The sequence below is a fragment of the Malaclemys terrapin genome, chromosome 11, assembly GCF_027887155.1.
Source record: "Malaclemys terrapin pileata isolate rMalTer1 chromosome 11, rMalTer1.hap1, whole genome shotgun sequence".
Classification (NCBI taxonomy): domain Eukaryota; kingdom Metazoa; phylum Chordata; order Testudines; family Emydidae; genus Malaclemys; species Malaclemys terrapin.
The window spans coordinates 57875551-57896015 of NC_071515.1; the positions used below are offsets into that span (position 1 = coordinate 57875551).

The 20465-nt window shown below is 40.6% G+C and overlaps 1 protein-coding gene across 2 annotated transcripts in view; it reads right to left on the bottom strand.

The window, feature by feature from the left end:
• ARHGAP15 (Rho GTPase activating protein 15) overlaps positions 1-20465 on the bottom strand; it is a 461972-nt gene that overhangs the window by 382934 nt on the left and 58573 nt on the right. For both annotated transcript variants that reach the window (XM_054044309.1, XM_054044310.1), the window contains exon 3: positions 2803-2877. In XM_054044309.1, coding sequence (XP_053900284.1) covers positions 2803-2877 — 75 coding nt within the window. The remainder of the gene's footprint in view (positions 1-2802; positions 2878-20465) is intronic.

The window sequence follows — 20465 nt, forward strand, 5'->3', positions numbered from 1 at the left end:
AGATGACTGTCTTCACTTCAGTCATTTATGAACTAATGTCCCAGGAAGATGCTGGTAACTTCATATAGTCTCTACTGAGTCATCATAGCTCATGGTGGAGCAGATGATTTCCTAAAAACTGTCATAGGTGTTAGCCTTCTGCAGGGTTATATACAGCAATAGAAAACATGCTTTATATATAAGGGAGGATTATAAAATCAAATATACAAGTCTGTTCTTACTCTACACAAATATGACTATATAAACAGTATGGTATATACAATGGTACCCAAAGGGTACTTCAGTTTCTCATGAGAGTTTTAGTTTGGAATATACAATACTGTGTACACTTCATATACATACGTTTGTACATGCATACTGAAAATTTGTACTCTTACAGACAACATTTTGGGTGACATCCTCATCTGAACATATAGGAATGTGTGTGTGCCTTTTCTACAACTTGCACTAATTCCATTCATAGATGCCAAGGCCAGAAGGGTCCATTGGGATCACCTGGCCTGACCTTTTGTATAGCACAGGCCATAGAACTTCCCCAAAATAATTCCTAGAGCATGTATTTTAGAAAAACATCCAATACTGATTTAAAAATTCACCACAGCCCTTGTTGGATGTTCCATGCAAATCCCTGGGTGTCAATATGGAGTGTAGAGAAAAAAACATTTAGGACCACAGGCATTGTTCGCCAGAATCATATCATCACTCCATCTAGCTAGAGAAGGGGGAATAATTTCAGATAAAGAACTACCCCAATATCCTCCTACTTTTCAACCTACTTGTAACAACCCCTTGGATCATTTTCCACCCGTTCTCATCCTTCAATTTTTGTTGCTTTACACTTCTGGTGTGTAGTAAGGGCCAGAGGTGCTAAATGTCAGATGAGAAGGTTATTCTCCGAATTTTCCATCCACCTGGAAATGGCAGTTGGGAGGAGCTTTTACTAATCAACAAGTTGTTGATCGCTTCTCCAAACCAGATCCAAATTTTGATCATTTCAAGGTTTGCCCATCACTATATCTAGATTGGTATTATATTCAAACACAAATAGAAGCAATGTTGAATTTCAATATTCAGTCTGAACAATCCCTATCCTGAAATTTGGGGGATTTAAGAACACGATTCATTTCCAGATTAAAAAGTTGCTGCTCAGACCCCTCTCTATAACAATCCTGAACTGGAACAGCAAATGAATACACTACCAAAACTGAGGGATCTAGGGAATTCAAATCCAAACTGCACAGCTGAAACCCATCTCTTGTTTTAACTTAGATGTCTAGTTCTATCTTAGATATTTCAAGAACTAGTATTCCAATCTCATGGTTTATCCTGGCACTAGAAATCCTCCAGGTAATATTCAGAAGGCTCCTTATTTCGATATATGGTAGTTGCTTATATATTATTCTGATTTAATAAGTACAATGATTGCCTTTAAAAATGTTACAGTTGTCTTTGATAACTTGATGTTATCCCAGTATTCATTGATATTTCCCATAATTAGTACAGGGAATACCAAGGGAATACTGCAGAAACATTTTTTAGTTACCAAGGCAATTGAAAAGGTTTTAAAGGTACCACTCTTTCTATGTACATATACTATATAAAGCAATATATGCACATGTATTGCACAGTACATCTGCTAATGTCCCTTTTCTTATCTTATGTTATTTCACAGAAATCCTTCTAGGACAATTCAGTTTATTCTTCCAGTCCTTCATCTGATGGATGACATGGGGTTACAAAATCATGAAATGTCCTTATAGTACTCTCTTTTCTTTCTGCCTCGGTGAATATCCATCATTTGTTTTCGAGTTGTTGACCTTCCTGCACCTTTCCAGCTGAGGAAAGGTTGAGAGAATAATCTAAAATACCCTGAAAGAATTAGCATAAAAATAAGATACTGGAAGCCTAGGACTGCTTCTTTCTGTACTTAAAGAAATTATTAAATATGAAAATTATATATATATACACTTGTGTGTGTCTGTGTAGTGGGTATAATTGTGTGTAGCTATCACAGACAGGGATGTACACTCACATATTTGTGTGTATTAATATATGAAAGAGTGAGGTGGTCTGCTAGTGTTACTGGAAAATAGTATCAGAAAATATAATTAATACTATATCAGCTATGGTTTCTATAGCTGTCCTGAACTGAATTATATATGGGAACTGGGCCAAATTCTGAAGACTTTAATCAGACAAAATTGAAGTCAATGTCATTATCTAGATTCTGAATTTTCATGTTAATGTTCTTTTAAAAAATATAATCTTTTAATTTGCCTCCACTTTTCTCCAGTAAAATTCTACAGGTAACTAATTATGTACAAAAAATTAAATTAAAATACAGTAGCATGGGCAAAGGCATAAAACTGGCTTCACTCTTCTCAATATATATTTTTCTCTTCACTAAATCTCAAACATTACTAAAAACAAATTCACACCTAGTATGTTCCCTTAATTTTGCTTATTCTGCAAATCAAAACTAATAATTTTTGGAAAAGAAATATAAGCAGTTAATTAACATTTAACTATTAGTATTGCTGAAATGTCAGCCTAGTGCTACTGATTCAAAAGCAAATTCAAATTGTATATCATTAACTAAAATGCTTTGCCGTTTCTAACATTATAATTTCCATTAAGTAACAAACTTTCCACACATCTTTACTTCTTTCTGCCCCCTTAACATATTAAAGCATCCAGAGCGTCAAGTGTTCATCTTTAATACAACACATACTATATTTCCATTAAAAACAGGTAAAGTAAATAAGCAAAGCAATACATAGATTCTGTAATACGATTGCTTACCGTTTGTTCCTTTGGGCTAATGATGTCTGTGAGTATTAAGTTATGTTGGGAATGATTCCTTCTATGACGAGATATCTGAAAATATATTAATTTACAACTTAGAATCAGCTTGATATAATTGTACCAAATCAAACAAGATTTACATGTAAGGATAGATGGAAACAATCTGTTGACAGGACACGTGCAGTGTGTGTATATGCATATGTGTATTTGATATATTAAATAAAAATGAAGTTTTTGAAAACCTGGTTCCCACTGAGCATGAACAGACTTTAGGATCATTCCTAGTTCTAATCTTTGCAAGACAACTCTGGCAAATTAAGCTAAAATCAACTGGCATATAAATAAGCCTTCTGAGCTTATCTAGAACATTTCATTCACAGGATCTCAAAGCAGTTTTAAAAGATGGGTAGTATTATCCCCATTTTACAGATAGGGAAATTGAAGCACAGAGAAGTTAATGATGAGCCCAAGGCTACATTGCAAGTCAGTGAGAGAAATAGGAGATAGACTAGAACTGGGAAAAGAACCTAATGTATCTATTATGTTCCAGAAATTGTGATGGCTATCCCCAAACCTTCCATGACTAGAAGGCTACATAAATATTTTGGTCCTGATTCTGCTGCTCGGATTGGGGCCGTAATTTCTTTCAGTCCCCTCTTTTTTTCAGGAGAAAAGTGTACAAAACTGTAATTGACACAAGCATTACACATGACCCTTGGAAATTATCAGAGCTACATGAATCTTTCACAATGGACCTAAAACTCACCTGCATTCAGGTTTTCCTACAAACCTGAAACTCAGGCAGATTACCCAAAGATATGCCAGGTCTTTTTGTAAAAGTTGGTTGTGCTTTAATTGAGTTTTAAACACAAAAGAGGGTGATTTACAGTTGGGAGTTGGAACCAAAACAAGAAAAAAAAATCAAATTTGGACTGAATTTTACTCCCCCTAATCCATTCTCTTATTACCTACTAAAACACAGTTAACAAAAAGCCATAATGTATTGTGTTTACATTTAAATATCTGAATCTACCAACTGTTTTTAATTAATCCGTAGGGCCTCCCTTAAAAAACAGTTAACCATATTATGATCCCATATATTTCTGCACACTTTGCCTTCATGTTTATATGTAACCACTAACATTTTAAGCCCTGAAATCTATCTCCTAGATAGAGCTCTGCTCTCCTAGTCAGAGCTAATGAGTTTAATGAATTACCAGTTATAAATTTAATACAAACATTTCAGATAAAGAGATAAACATTCTTCACAATTCAAAAGTTTCTCTGACCTATTTATAAAGAATATCACTTAACAATTTCATTAGGGGTGAGTAACCGCTGGTGACATGGCTGTGTCCTAAAGTGTTTTTCTCTCTTAATATTCTGCATCTTAAGCAATCGAGCCTTCATAAGAAATACTTTAGTTAGTGGCAGTCGCTCCTTTGGGGAGAAAAATATGTCAGACCACATTTTCTGTATTTTGCAATCTTGTTTTCAGGAGTGTCATGTTCCTGTTTTATTAGCATGTAGGGTAAACAAGAATGATTTGCTGATGCTATTGAGAGAACTTCTAAGACTGTGGTCTTTCTATTTAGATTTTGGATTGAACTTAATATTAATGCAAACAGAGGCATGTGTATAAATTCAAAATAAATTAATTCAATTGATCTTTTTTTCTTATCTTCAGCATTACAAATCTGGAGACGATATACTGCACAAGAGATATAACTAAACTATTCAGGTCTAGATCATATAATTCTCTCTTACAGACCTCTACATCTAATTATTCTTTTACATCTAACAAGGCATATTGCTAAATGATGTTTTTTAAAATATTATTTTCTCTTGGCCAAATTACATAAAATGACACACTGCTATTCCCTAAGGTCTATTTTATAGCTAAGCAATATTCAATGGATGGCTCAAGAATCAAAATGTGGCTTTTTGTGGCCCTGCATACCACTCTTGGGACATCCACTGGACTGATCTGAAACCTTCTTTTGCTCTGGACTTGGGAACAATGGCCAGAGCAATGATAAGGGGAATGCTCTCTATGTTGCCTGACACACTCTAAAGAGAATGGACAAGATCCACTCGGATATACCTTGAAGCAGCCAGAAATAAGGAAGAATGAATGGACAGAGAAAGAGAGGGGAGAAGCATCCTTCAGTTTCTTCCCATAAGCCATGATTGGTATGTGAGGAATGGGATGTGGGAAGGAGAGAGAAAGAACATAAGAACTGCCTTGCTGGGTCAGACTAATTGCCCATCTATACACCTGTCTCCAACAGTGGCTCATACTAGAGCTTCAAGGGGAGTGGACAGAACAGAGCAGTTTGAGTGATTCATCCCATCATTCCTCTTCTGGCTTCTAACAGGCAGAGGTTTAGGGTCGCACTAAGCATGAGATTGGGTCCGTGACCAGCTTTGCTAATAGCCATTGATGAACTTCTCCATGAACTCATCCAGTTCTTTTTTGAACCTAGTTATATTTTTGGTCTTCACAACATCCCATGACAATGAATAAACAACAAGGAGTCCTTGTGGCACCTTAGAGACTAACACATTTATTTGGGCATAAGCTTTCGTGGGCTAAAACCCACATCATTAGATGCATGGAGTGAAAAAAACAGTAAGCAGAATATATATTGTAGCACGTGAAAAGATGGGAGTTGCTTTACCAAGTGGGGGTCAGTGCTAATGAGCCAATTCAATTAAGGTGGAAGTGGCCTATTCTCAACAGTTGACAAGAAGGGGTGAATACCAAGGGAGGGAAAATTACTTTTGTAGTGCTAACGAGGCCAATGCAGTCGAGGTGGCCCATTTCCAACAGTTGAAATTTAGGTGTGAGTATGAGCAGAGGGAAAATTACTTTTTGTAGTGACCCATTCACTCCCAGTCTTTATTCAGGCCTAATTTGATGGTGTCCAGTTTGCAAATTAATTCAAGTTCTGCAGTTTCTCGTTGGAATCTGTTTTTGAAGTTTTTTTGTTGAAAAATGCCACTTTTAAGTCTGTTATTGAGTGCCCAGAGAGATTGAAGTGTTCTCCTATTGGTTTTTGAATATTACAATTCTTGATGTCTGATTTGTGTCCATTTATTCTTTTACATAGAGACTGTCCAGTTTGGCCAATGTACATGGCAGAGGGGCATTGCTGGCACATGATGGCATATATCACATTGGTAGATGTGCAGATGAACTCCCATCTTTTCATGTGCTATAGTATGTATTCTGCTTATTGTTTTTTTTTTCCACTCCATGCATCTGATGAAGTGGGTTTTAGCCCACAAAAGCTTATGCCCAAATAAATTTGTTAGTCTCTAAGATGCCACAAGGACTCCTTGTTTTTGCTGATACAGACTAACATGGCTACCACTCTGAAACCTGTCACCATGACAATGAGTTACACCGGTTAATTGTGCATTGTGTCAAAAAGTACTTTCTCTTGTTTGTATTAACATGCTGCCTATTCATTTCATCAGGTGGCCTCTGGTTCTTGTGTTATGTGAAGGAGTAAATAATACTTCCTTATTCACTTATTTCACATCATTCATGATTGTATAGACCTCTATCATATCCCCGCTTAGTCCACTCTTTTCTAAGCCAAACAGCACTGATGTTTTTAGTCTCTCCTTGTATGGAAGCCATTCCATAGCATTGCTCTTCTTTGTTACACTTCTCTGAACCTTTTCCAATTACACTCTATCCTTTTAGAGATGGAGCGACAAGAACCGCACACAAGGTATGGCATTGTATTTTTCAGTCTATCTACCCTCCAGTCATCTGGTACAGAGGCTTTTTTCAGCAGCAGGTTACACACTATAGTTAGTAGTCTTGCTATTTCATATTTGAGTTCCTTCAGAACTTGGTGAGTACCATCTAGTCTGGTGACTTATTACTATTACATTTATCAATTTGTTCTAAAACCTCTTCTATTGATACATCAATATGGGATAGTACTTCAGATTTGTTGCCCAAAAGGATAGCTCCGATGTGGGTATCTCCCACACATTCTCGGCAGTGAAGACAGGCAAACAGACTGACAGAAGATACTGCATTCAAAAGATTTCCAGAAAGCAACACAACAATTACCAGTTCCAGATATAGATGACTTCCTTGTCCCATTATTATATTCATTAAAAATCTTCATTGTGCATGCAGCACCAGAAACATTAATGGAAACAGAACAGGAGTACTTGTGGCACCTTAGAGACTAACAAATTATTAGAGCATAAGCTTTCGTGGGCTACTGCCCACTTCTTCGGATGCATATATATGCATATATGGTGCAACAAGTACTCCTGTTCTTTCTGCGGATACAGACTAACACGGCTGCTACTCTGAAACCTGTCATTAATGGAAACAGCATGTGTGTTGAGAGAGAACAGGACTCTTAGTTGTTATTTATTAAATGATTGATATATTAGTAGTTTTGTGGAAATGATACCCAAGTTTCTGTAAAAGTAGAAAATATGAAATCATGTCAAGCAGTAATGGTGGATTCCAATGTAACTCAGACAAATACCTCCTTCAGCCCCCAAAACTGAATCTAGATCTAGACTTTGAACCTGTGGCCTATCTCTATAGTGAATCAAGCCAAACCAACACTTTCATTAGAAATCTCCGCAAACATCTGGCTCTCAAATGAAATGAAAGAAAACTTTAAACAAAGTTTTTTCTATTCTTTGTAATTCATAGTGAGCATTTGGTTTAGGGATAGTGACATCCTTTCATTCAGATCTCCATAAATTGAATCAAAGCATCTTGACAGAAACTCCCAACAGAAGTAAAGGAATACTGTGGAGATTTGTCTAAAAACTCATCAGAACATAAATATTTATATTTTGTAAATATCCCATCTATTAAAGCAGTTTATTGGTCACATTACAGTGCTGCTTCCCAAATATACTTATAGTCAGTAGGAATCTGTTCTAAACAGGACCACTTGATTGACAGAGGGCTGCTTTGGAAACAAAATTTACAAATAAATCCCCAATTTTGCTTTATGTAAAATACTGAAAATCTAGGTGATTACTAACAACTGTATGGGGCATATTATAAGAGTTGTGCACATGCACCTAGAGAAGGATTCACTCCATTAATTTGGTTCCAAGATATTCTTGTTTTATAGGTAAACAATAAGGGGCATGATTTAGGATTTCACCATCACAATACCACGCACCCCATTATCTTAATAAAGTCAAGCTGAACCTAAATAGCATCTGTCATAACACCTCTATCTCATCCCATAGTGTGTTATGAAAGGCAAAGATTTATAAGAGTAGTTCTAAAAAGGAATCTCAAGGAAAGTCATCTTATCAGCAGTTTTCTGATTTGATGAACATTCTTCAGTCAGCAACAATGTCACCTGCAGCATTAAAAATCCACTCAGAGAGCGCCTGCAAGTCCGTGGGCAAGTCTGGTTTTGTTAAATTCAGCCTCAGCAACAACTTCTCCTCTCCTCCCCCCAGTTAGCTAAAGGGTATCCCTCTACTACTGGAGTTATTCTAGCATCCAAGAACTGATCTAGTGTCATATTTTCTGCAAACACACAAAACCTCCGTAAAATATGCCTGCTATCCCAGGAGGAACTGATAACTCCCTTACAACTATTATTTTAGTTGTAAGGGAGTTACAAATATTATTTTAACATAATTAATTTAATGTAAATAAAATACCTGTGAACTTTTACAATGACTTGATCTCTAATTTAATTTCCTTCTGTGCTCCCATTTGTTCTCAAGATGTTTTCTAAAAATAATATGCTTAGCTTTGGGGGTTCACTCTGATTGTGTGCCGATAAAGCAATCCTAGCAAAACGCAGCTCGTTGCTAGTTATTCTCTTATCACAGCAGGACCCAGATCCTAAAAAAGGACCTTGGGACTCAGCATTCACACTAGAAATTGGATTCTAATGACTCATCTTGGCAATGAACAGAAACACTCTGATTTTTGTGTCTAACCAAAACTAACCAAGACAGCAGGGATTTCAAATATGGACTCCTCCTAACAAACTGCTCAAGCACAATCTACAAAGAATTATTACCTGGAATTATCTGCTGAATAATTATGAACAAGCGAATTCCAGATAATTGCAAGAGATTTGTGGATAATTCACAAACAGAAAAAAGAGATTACATTTTATTCACTGTGAATTATTCACCCAACAAGCTCTACCTTGTAGCGTACTGCCAGAATCTCAGCCTGCAGACCACTTGGATTTCCCAAGTATAAAATGCAGAGTTAAGATGATTTGCCTCTATAATTTCCTCAAAAATGCTTGTCTCACACCACCAAGAAAAAATTTGATGGATGTTTTAGTAAGTTTTCTGCAAGGATATTTTCACTCTCTCCAAGTTTTGACCTCCCTTTTAAGGGACTTCTCCAGGGGTATGTCTATTATTTTACTGCATCAAACTAAAATTGTAACTTCCATAATGGAGAATCCCTTGTAAACACCTCAAATTGGAGACTGCACTTGGTAAGCTCTCTGGCCCTGATCCAGGAACGCACATAGGCATGTGCTTAAGTGCTTTGCTGGATCAGGGTCAGAACGTTCAGTGCATTGCAGGATTGAGCTTTCCAGCTGCAGCTTATATTTGCTGTACAAATACAAAACTAGCCACATAAACTTCTGCAATTCCCTTCATACAACAAAGGAAGGGCAGGTAATACTGATTCAATGATGTCTGTATTCATTTCATCTCCAGTCACTCAGATACCACAGAGATGGGCAGATTCTAGACGGGAGGTATGATAATTTACAGTCAATTTCTTAATAGCACCATCTGTGGACAAATGTTAAACACTGTAGCATTTAAATTTACTACTGGATTCCAAATAAAATATATTTTTAACATTTAAGACCCATTCTTAGGGGTTACGGGACAAACCACTACCTCTGTGAAGGGATCCTTTATGGCATTTTCTGCCCCCTCCTAGTCATCTGGAATATTTCAGCAGGATTCCATCCCTAATCATTCCATCAGATGAGGATGACCCACACTATTAAGAGATGGCTCCTGCACTCTCCCCAGAATCAGCAAGTCCCCAGGGTCTGATAACTTCAGCACCAGCTCCATAGCCCTTGTAGCACTGCTAGATTTCCTCATAGCATAACTCCAAGAGAACTCCATTGGAGTCACCCTGTCAGGACTATCCCCAGCACTTTCTGCTCTAGGGTCTCCCTGTAAAAAGGAGAGGGGACTTCCCCCAGGTAGAGAGGGTGATGGAAATCATAATGCAACATAAGGCTGGATTAACTTTTCATCCTGCCTTTTCCACGTGGATTCATGGGAAGAGGCAGGAATGATATATGTCACCTGAATCTTGCCCTCACCTCTCCCCATGCTGTTTCTAGCCTTCCCCTCTCCCACGAAAGAGGCTGCACAGGATTCATAGGAGGTAGAGGTACAGTGCCATGGAAGTGACTAAGATCTTTCTGCATAGGAACAGGGATTTGCCTGGAGGGAACTTTTGTATGCCTGCTAGGAACCAGAATCTGTCTGTACATCACTTAATAAGGAAACCATTTCACAGTCCTCACACAGCTGAGCATATTACATATTGTCACCAGAATCTGTACACTCAAGAAAAAATAGGTTTGTGTTGCATTCCCTCTGCATGTCTCCTTCGAGCACACTGCCCTCTATATTCAGTTCAGATCTCCTGAGTGTGAGAGAGTAATGATAATGATTTTGTTTCCCTTGACCTCTTGATCACTTATAAATCAGAGTCCTATAAACCTTTTCCACACTGAGAGGGTCCTCCTTCATATTCAGGCTTATAAAGGTACGTATTTTATATCAAGGCAATTTAATAGAAAAGAAAGTACTCTACAGGATCAGGGCTTAGTCTGGATAAGCATCCTAACAGTTAATTTACTCCTAATGTAACCACATTTATTCAGCTGCTTTGGTCAACAGGAGTAAGAATACAAAAATGTTCAGATCCTAGGTTAAATTTGGGTCAATCCTTAAGGTGTACTGGATAACAATAAGAGCAGTAATTATGGGTTCTATTCCAAAACATGGGGTTCACTGAAACTGTGCCATATTTCTCCCCAAAGTTCTTGCTGGACTATCTAATTGATATTTTTGTCCCTTAGAATTATTTCAAGAACTCCTCTTCTTCCTGTATCAGGCATTATTCAAATCCCAGCCCAGACTATGATCCTTTTGCACCTCTCTGGCAGTGCAAAGGTTAAAGCTGGCCCAGTTGGGAAAGTGACAATTTCCCTGCCCTGAGGGAGTCCCCATCTCATGAAGCAGGCTTTAAGTCATGCTTTTCTAGCCCCCTCTGGTTTAGGAACCATGTCCAGATCATACATGGTGAAGAAGGCACAGTCCCCGAGGGCTGTTAGGAGTAAGGTAGAGAACCTAAAGGCTGCTCTAATTTATGTCAGGGCTATTTTGGCTCCTATCAGCCCTGGGGGTTGATGAAACATAGATGGTACAGCCATATTTCCTGCTGTCCCCTATTTTCTTCACCCTGTGCCTCTCAAGTGGACCCAAAGGTCAAGATCTAAATCTACATTAAATATAATACAAATTGGTTGCACAGGTGACGATTTCAATGGGTGAACCAATAAGTAAGAGAGGTAAGGGGGGCTTTTTATGTTTTGATATCCATTTTTTCTCAGTATTATACAGTGTAATCATTATACACTTCAATAAATTATATTCCTCTAGTGAAAACAAGTCAAAATACATTAATAATACACATGTATCCATAAATCAGCCCTCTTCAGCTTGCCTTTCTATTGTTCATAACATCCCTAATACCTTTGGTTAGTACTGCAGTAGTAGGAGATACCATGCTGTTCTTAAATATTGCAGGTGTTTGGGTCGGATGGTACGTCAGTTAAACTGGATATGAAACAGAAGCAACAGGAGGATCACCAAGGGAATAGAGTCCTCACAATAGTCTGATACACCTTGCCTTCACCTGTCACGTGTGTAGCTCTGCATTTCTTGATGTTATTTCCATAAGAGCAGCAGCTCACGTGAGTTGTTAAAAACAAAAAGCAACTGTATACTTTCTGTATACTTTATTTGAATTAAAACAACAAAGTAGAAAAAGAAGAAATGTATGGTCTCCATGAAAGAACCCAGGATGTTTAATTCATTATATCAGCTATTCTGAACTGAAGTTGTTCTCCAAAATGGTAGCCTCAAGGCAGATGGGCAGACAGAGTCCTTAAAAATTGAAAGCTACATGTACAGAAACCAATTACATAACAGTGGCACTACAAACTGAATGCATTACAATAGTGCTTTAATGTAATTTCTGTAAGCATCGTCTTATTGGAAGAAAAACAGTTAATAATGTCCCAGTGCTATAGATCTGCAAGTACTATATACTCATATATATCTCTGTATAAGAAGGATTCTTAATACTACAAGACCTACAAACATACGCCTTTCTAGTAGATGCTTTGTTAATGTATCTCTTTATCTTGCCCACCTAATTCATTCTCCCAGAGTTAGACAAGCCAAAAGCTCACCTTATGCTACTGCAGAAGCAATTTTTATTTTTGAAGGTTAATCCAACTCAGCAGGATTTAGAGATGGCACTTTTCCTTGGTCGTAGGCATGTTGGCTCAGGCCAGACAGCTGTTTGGACATTCTCCACTGGGAATCTTGCCCTCAACACCCACAGTCGATGCACATACATGGTCTACTGGCTGCCTACTTCCATGCCCATCTGTTCAGATGGCATGGTGCCCATTCACAAGTTCGCTGGATCCTTGCCCTTAGTGTGTAGGTGCCAGGCAATGATGGGCTTAGATGGGCAGCCTGAAAAATACTGCAAGTGATCATTTTTTTTCCTGTCGGAAGTCCTTCCTCTGTTATAGCACTGCAGCATGGATACCACATGCTACCCTACGCTTAATCACACCTGTGGACATTTATGTGCCAAAAAAAAAAAAAACCATAACAAGGACTACTGAAAAAGGAAAAGACAGGAAGATGCAGAGAGATCACAAAGACTCTTCTCAGAGATTGACAGGTTGTGCTGAAACCACTACCTTGGCTATCCAACTGCATTGGGACTGTCAAAAGATTTTTAACACAGGTACGTAGCCAATTTTACTATACTGCAAAAAAAGCAGTCTCACAGAAAACAATGATACTAATAAAAGTGACCAGTAAAGAAGCCAATTCAATAGAGCTTGCATTTTAAATTGCTACTACTTCTTTGCAAAGTCAAAAACCTGCAGCAATAGAATAAACCCAAATAAACCCTTATAAATAACAAGCTGTGTGTTGTCCTTTTACAAGGGCAACACATAACAAGGGATTTTGTCCATGTTCTTTAGGGCTGAGAAAAACTGACAGTAGATGTAATAGTAAAAAACAATACTATTAACAATAAAACATCATTTTCTTCTCAAAGACAGACATTCATTTATAGTAGATTAACATGTAGTAGGAGTTTATGACTTTAATGTAGCAAATAGTTTATTTGACAAATAAAACCTTTTTCGGTTTGTGAATTATCCACACAGACTTTAATTTTTTACAAATATATTAGTCAAATAATTTCAATAGCAAACACTTTATGCAAATATATTTCAGCCCAGGGCCGATTTGCAAATATTCACAACAACTATATTTCCACCTAGTTGTTATTTGTTGTGCAAGATTAGTCACCAAAGTCACATTGTATTTTTTCTGTTCCCTGACTAGATGACTGAAACTTATAAAAAGCAGGAGGAAGTGATTTCAAAATGAGGATATTTTCAAATGAATATTCTAAGACTCTTGCTTTCAGACAGCATTCTTGAAAACAAAATATCACACACAATAATAAATAGAAAAACAATTAAATGGATTGCAAATATCATGATAGCATATTCACATATTGATTCTAATTAGTGTTTATTAATATTTTTTGCACTATGCACCAATCGCCAGTTCCAAAGATTACAAATGCTTGTTGGCAGATGGAACAGAGACATAAGAAATATAGTCATGGCTGGATCTGCATCCTGGACTGGGACTAGATGCAGTCAGAAAGCAGTGGAAGACTGTGGCTAACTTAGGGCTGGCCTACACTGGGATCTTACTGCCATGCAGTTTGATTAAAGATGACTATTTATATAATTGATATTACCTCTGTTATACAAGTATCATAAATCTTGTAGAAAGCATATCATGTAAGGTGTCAATGGAAAAGTTTATATGCATGTATCATCTTTGTATCTGAATTATGAATGTTGGCTATGTACTTGTATCTTAAACCTGGGTGTCACCCAGAATACAACACATCAGATAGAATTTACATTAGGGCTAGACAGCTATGTGTTGATGGCCTATCATGGACACTCCACTCTCACTATGGGCCATTGAAGAAACTCATCCTGTCCAGATAGCAATTCCTGAGGATGCCTCAGAAAGCAAGGACTTAGTGGCCACCCCCGGTGATTCAGCAAAATATGTAGGGGCATGTGATATTCTCATGTGACCTTGGACTCCATCTGGGCCAGTAACTTTCCACAGACAGGGACTGTGGGCTTTGTTTGTGATAGTAAATTTCCATGCACATGGCAGAGGATATAAAAAGACACCTGAAACATCTCCATGTTGCCTCTTTCCTGCTCTGTTTCCCTGGACTGTGGATTTGCAACCAAAAGGAGCATCTTGAACTATGGACTGAGGACCTTCCAATCTTTTGGAAATTAGCAGAGAGACTTTACAAGCCAGCAGTCTATTCCTTCATTGCTATAAAACTTATATAAGGACTTTGCAATCATTTGTATGTATATGATCTATTAACCATTTATAACTTTCTTATTTTATTAATAAATCTTTAGTTAGTTTACTAAGGATTGGCTGACAGCATGATATTTGGGTAAGATCTGAGATGCATATTGATCTGCAGTAAGTGTCTGATCCTTTGAAGTCAGTAAGAACCTCATATATGGTGAAATGGGTTTTCAATAACCTCTCACTATATTAGACTTAGTTGTCTGGATGGGAGGCAAGTTTTGAAATGCGAAGGGGGACTGTGTTTGGCTTCTGGTTAACCAATGTGTTACTGCAGAAGCTCTTCTGTTACTGACTTGGTGAATCTAATTATATAATAAGCCACCAGTTTGGGGGATTGTCTGCCCTATTTCTTGCAGTCTTCCCTGAGTGTGGCATTCTCAGTGTGGTCCATCCTAGGCACCTGGTCACATTTATATCAGCATAGCTACATCGTTCAGGGGTGAGAAAAATCCACAACCGTGAGCAAAGTAGCCGTTCCTTCTAACCCCCTGGTGTAGACAGCATTAGATCGATGGAAGAATTCTTACATTGACCTTACTACCACCTCTCGGGGATGTGGATTACATACACTGATGGAAGAACCCATCCCATTGACATAGGTAGTGGCTACACTGACACACTACAGTGGTGCAGGCATCACTCTTGTCTTTGAGCATGTTCAGCTGAATCAGACGTGTGACTACTCAATCTGTTCTGGTCTGGACATGCTGTCAATCTGCTGACTCCAAGTTTCACTGGAGTAGTGCCAAAAAACTGATGGCTCCAGAATCAAATTATATTTAGCTGATACACAAGCCTAGAAAGTCTATATGAATGTCCATTGACCAAAACCAAAGAATTCAAATGTTGTTCTAATTGAACTGTCACATGTAAAAGTGTGAAAATTGCTTTGTTTTGAAGTCGAAGCTTAGCTCAACATTTTTAGTCACAAGAACAGATCCGTGTCAATACCCTCAAGTATCTTTATTTGTATTTTCACCAGTCAGGTGGTTGACTGCATGGCATAAGAGGCATAACATTGAGTTTACAATAAGAATTCTGTTTTTGTCAGTGGAAGAATTTTCAAAGACATCATGGTCTTACAAGTGATCACAGATAGTTTTATCTCCTAGCACTACTGAAAGTCAGAACTCATGAACCCCTGATTTAATGTTATTTTTACCTGAAACCTTTAGCAATCAAAAACAGAGATGGGATGAAACATTTGGGTACCTCTGCACATAAGAATATCTAGAAGTCTGTTTGCTTTACCACACACTCTCCCTCCTCTTTCAACCAGCAAATTGAGGAAGCCTCCAAATGCTTCCTATTGGCTGACATTCACCTCTTTTATCAAATCATTTCCTGTAATCTATCAAGAATGTCTCAGTATTGCTTAAAAGGAACCCAGCACTCATCTGGAAGATGCAACAACCTTAGCCCATGGTGCAAGATTAAAAAAGAAAAATCAGCTATAAGCTCCCTAAGCATTATTATAATATCAATATGAAAAAAATGGTTATCAACTTTTATAAGTGCTATATTTAAAGCCTCCTTTCAAGTAAAAGAGGGATTTCACAGAAGACAATTGTTAGGAAGTTTCCTTCCTTTTTCCCTACTCTACCTGGAAGCCTGGAATACTCCTAGAAAAAGCACAAATGTTTTGTCTTTCCCTTTACTTTTTCTATTAGATTTCTTAGTTTTTTACCTAATTTGAACACTGAAGCAAACCACACAGGATAACAGTGATTACTACTGTAAAGGGACAGTCAGATAACCAGCTGGTCTCATGATTAGGCAGTGGGCCTACAGTTTCTGTTGCCCTAGCTGTTCGAAGGGGCCTCAGCCAAGTTGTATGCAGGGGGCCTCAATCACTCCTGAGTGATTCTTTTGCTTCCCTTGGGGTTCTGCTGCTACAGAGGAGTGGGGGCGGGGGAGGGGAGAAGAGAGCGGAACCCTGGTCCACCAACTTCACCTGGTCCCAACCCAGGGCTCTAGGGGTTTGGCAAAATGTCCAGACCAGTTATTGATCTATCCCAAATTACACTTACTCCTGGGTCACTTTGTACCAGACTGGAGTTCATGTATTTGGCCACTGCCTTAGAAAATTCCACTTAGTCTGTCAACGTCCCGTTCAAAGCAGTCTTTTAGAACTTTCCGCCCCCCCAAAAGGGGGTAGCAGGGAGAGAATCCAGATCCCTGCTTCTACAGAAGCCTTAACAAAGCTGTAGCCACTCCTATCCCAGCTCCTGGCATTAGCCTTGCTTCCTGGTGCAGCCTGCAGCACTTTCCCCCACCTTTCCTGGGCTATCAGTGTCCTTTTAAACTATTCTTCCACAGGGAGCATACCCAGCACCTGCTGAGGGATGGGGCCTCCATAGCCCAGTATTGCTGTATTCCTTGCCCTGGATCTGTAGACCCCATCACAAACTCTTCCCCTCACCTTTGGAGTCATCAGGAAGACTTGTACTGACAATATCCCCTGATCTCGTGAAAAGAAGTCCTAATTTTTATGATCCTTGCCAGCTCAGTGCAAAATTTCAAAGCACTATGGTTGCAGAGACAGATACCACCATATGATTCAGGGATTGTGTAACCATGGTAGGGATGTGTGATCCACACTAGTCAAAATGGTTGGCCCCACAGGTAGTAAGAAAAGGCATTTATATCCCACTTGACTGCTACAGCCCCCTTCTCTATCATCAAATAGGTGGCTTCTAGATGTAAGTGGACTGTTGGCCCCTTACTGAAATTTAGTGGGATTTTTTTGGTTGGCCATCTCCCAGTACCAAAATAAAGGGGAGGGGCCAATGAGAAATCAGGACCCTGAGACTGACAGTCCCCAGGACCAGTAGGGAGAGGCCAATGCTCCAGGTCAGGGTAGGCAGGCCAATGAGGGAGTCAGTAGGCCAGGGGTCCCATCTTCCCTTGAGCTGGAGATGCCTGGGCCAGAGCAGGGCCACGCTAAGAAGCTAAGAAGAGAGCAGGAGCCAGAGCTGAGCTGGGGAGTAGAACTGCGCCAGCCAGAGCCAAAGAGTACCAGAGAAGCAGCCTGAACTGCTGAGCAGAGCCACAGCAGTCAGAACCACTGGGGCCAGCGAGCCCAGGTAGCTGAGCTGGAGGCAGAGCAGCAGCAGCGCTGAGCAGCTAGAGAGAGCGAGGGGGCCCTGGACAGAGAGCCCAGCGCAGGGAGACGCCCCCAGCCAAGAGGTCTTGCAGGCTGGACTTGGAGGGGAATCATAACCCCGATGGGAGGGCTGATGCTGGGAAGAAGGGTCCTGCCACCTAGAGCCTGAGGTAATGTGGCCACCACCAGAGCACATGTCCAACCTACTGTATCCTGCCGTATCCAGGGCCTGGAAAGAAGCCTAGGACATGTGAGGAACAGACCGTGAACTTTACATTCCAAAAACTGCTGTTTGTGGTTTCTCCATGACCACAGAGTGCGGTTACGTGTTTTCCTTTAGCTTTTCCCATTTTTTCCTTATTTTTTAATTGGTTGCTGTTTAATAAATTATATTTGCTTTGAACTATATGTAATTAGTGGATCAGTACGGTTGCCAACTTTCTAATTGCACAAAACTGAACACCCTTGTCCCACCCCATCCCCGAGGCCTGATAGCTGCCTGGCCCCTTCTCTGAGGGCCCGGCCCCTTCTCTGAGGGCCCTCCCCCCCCCCGCCAGTCCTCCTCCCTCCATCGCTTCCCCTCCCTCTCCCTCCCTCACCCACTTTCACTGGGCTGGGGCAGGGGTCTGGAGTGTGGGAGGGGGTGAGGGCTCCGGCTGGGGGTGCAGGCTCTGGGATGGGGCTAGGGATGAGGAGTTTGGGGTGCAGCAGGGAGTTCTGGCCTGGGGCTGAGGGGTTTGGAGTGCAGGAGGGGGATCAGGCCTGGGGAAGGGGATGGCAGTGCGGGAGGGAGTGCGGGGTGCGGGTTCTGGGAGGCAGTTTGGGTGTGGGATGGGGGTTCCGACCTGGGGCAGGGGGGTTGTGGTGTTGGCTCTGGCCAGGTGGCGCTTACCTCAGGCAGCTCCCAGTCGGTGGCGCAACGGGGCTAAGGCACTGCTCCCGGAAACAGCCAGCATGTCTGGTCCCTAGGCAAAGGCGTGGCCAGGTGGTTCTGCGCGGTGCCTGCGCCTGCAGGTGCTGCTCCCACAGCTCCCATTGGCTGTGGTTCCTGGCCAAAGGTTGCTGCAGAGACAGCACTGGGGGTGAGGCCAGCACACAGAGCTTCCCTGATTGCCCCTGTGCCTAGGGGCCACAGGGACTTGCCGGCTACTTCCGGGAGCTGCACGGCGCCAAGGCAGGCAGGAAGTCTGCCTTAGCCCCGTTGCTCCATCAACTGAACTTTTAAAGGCCTGGTCAGCCAGGGTCCCTTTTTGACCGGGCGTCCTGGTCAAAAACCAGATGCCTGGCAACCCTATGGATCAGGAAGCATCCATTGAGGAGAGAGTATTCCAGAGTGGAGACTCCTTAGCTCCTGTCCTAAGTGACCACAACAAGATTGGGGGTTGAGCCCCCCAGGAATCCTTGACCCAGCCTTGTCGGGGTTACGAGGACTCTGCCACAAAGGAGAGTAGGGCCTCTGAGTAAAGAGAGTGGGAGCGAGGACTCAGATCCTTTTGCTAGCCCATTCTACTGGGGTAGTGTATAAGCCAGGAAAGTTCCCCACAATACTGGGACCATTCCCCCACTTACATTGAGGAAACAGCTTCTTGCTAAGATATAGGACAGGACGCTCTCCCGCTACTTCTTGCTCCAGTATGACTCTGAGTCGGTGCCCCACACATATTTGTAAAAGAAAAACTTTTGAAAGTTAGTGTGAAATAAAACAGTTTTTTAGTGTTTTTAGTGCCTGGAAGGCCTTAATGCAGGTCTTGGTCCAGCAGATCATCCTGGGTGAGTCATTCTTTTCTAGGTCTCTTAAGGGGCTAGCTATTGTGGCCAAGTCAGGGATGAACCACCTACAGTAGTCTGGTAGCCCCAGCAAGCAGTGTACCTGTTTCTTTGTAGCAGGGATCAGGCATTCTGACAAGGTCTTTACCTCTTCTACTAATCGGTGTAACCACTGCCCTCTCACAGTGTATTCCATGTAGTTCACTTTCCAGTTGACTAATCGACATCTAGATGTATCGACTGTCAGCCCAGCTTCCTGAAATAACTGTAAGTTTGCTGTGAGCTGTTTTACGTGGTTGTCCCAGGTCCTGTTCTAGATGCCAATATCATCAGTGTGAGTAGCTGCGTGTTGACTATATGGGCACAATATTTTGTTCACTAACTGCTGAAACATTGTGGTCGCCCCATTAAGACCAAATGGCATGGTTCTAAACTGTAATGAGCCTCAGTGTGTATAGAAGGCCATCTTCAGTCTGTATTCAGGAGTGAGGGGGAATCTGCCAATATTCCTTGGTTAGGTCAAGGGTGGATATGTACTTGGCAGCCCCCAGCCTCTTCAGCAATTCATCGATTCATGGTTTAGGATTGGCATCGAATTTGGAAACTGCATAAACTTTTTGAAAGTCTGTGCAGAACTGCGTTGAGCCATCTGGTTTGGGCACAAGTATTATTGGACTCTGCCACTCATTGTGTGGCCCTTTGATGACCCACATGGTTAACATGTAGCTCTTGCTGCACAGTCTCACATTTTCACGGTAGTGGTCTCACACTTTCCGTCCAGGTTCAGTCTCTATACACTGGAACACTAGGTGAGTCTGGCCTGGGGTAACTGAAAACAGAGAGGAATGCACTGATGAGCCTGTGTATCTTCTGTTCCTGTTTGGGTTGTAAGTCTTTTCCCAACTGACACTGTCTTCAGATAGGGAGCTGTTGTAGCAAAGGGGCTGGGTTTGGGCTCCGGAGGAATGGAGTGATGCAGTCTTTCCATGCTGTCTGTAGGTTGACATGATAT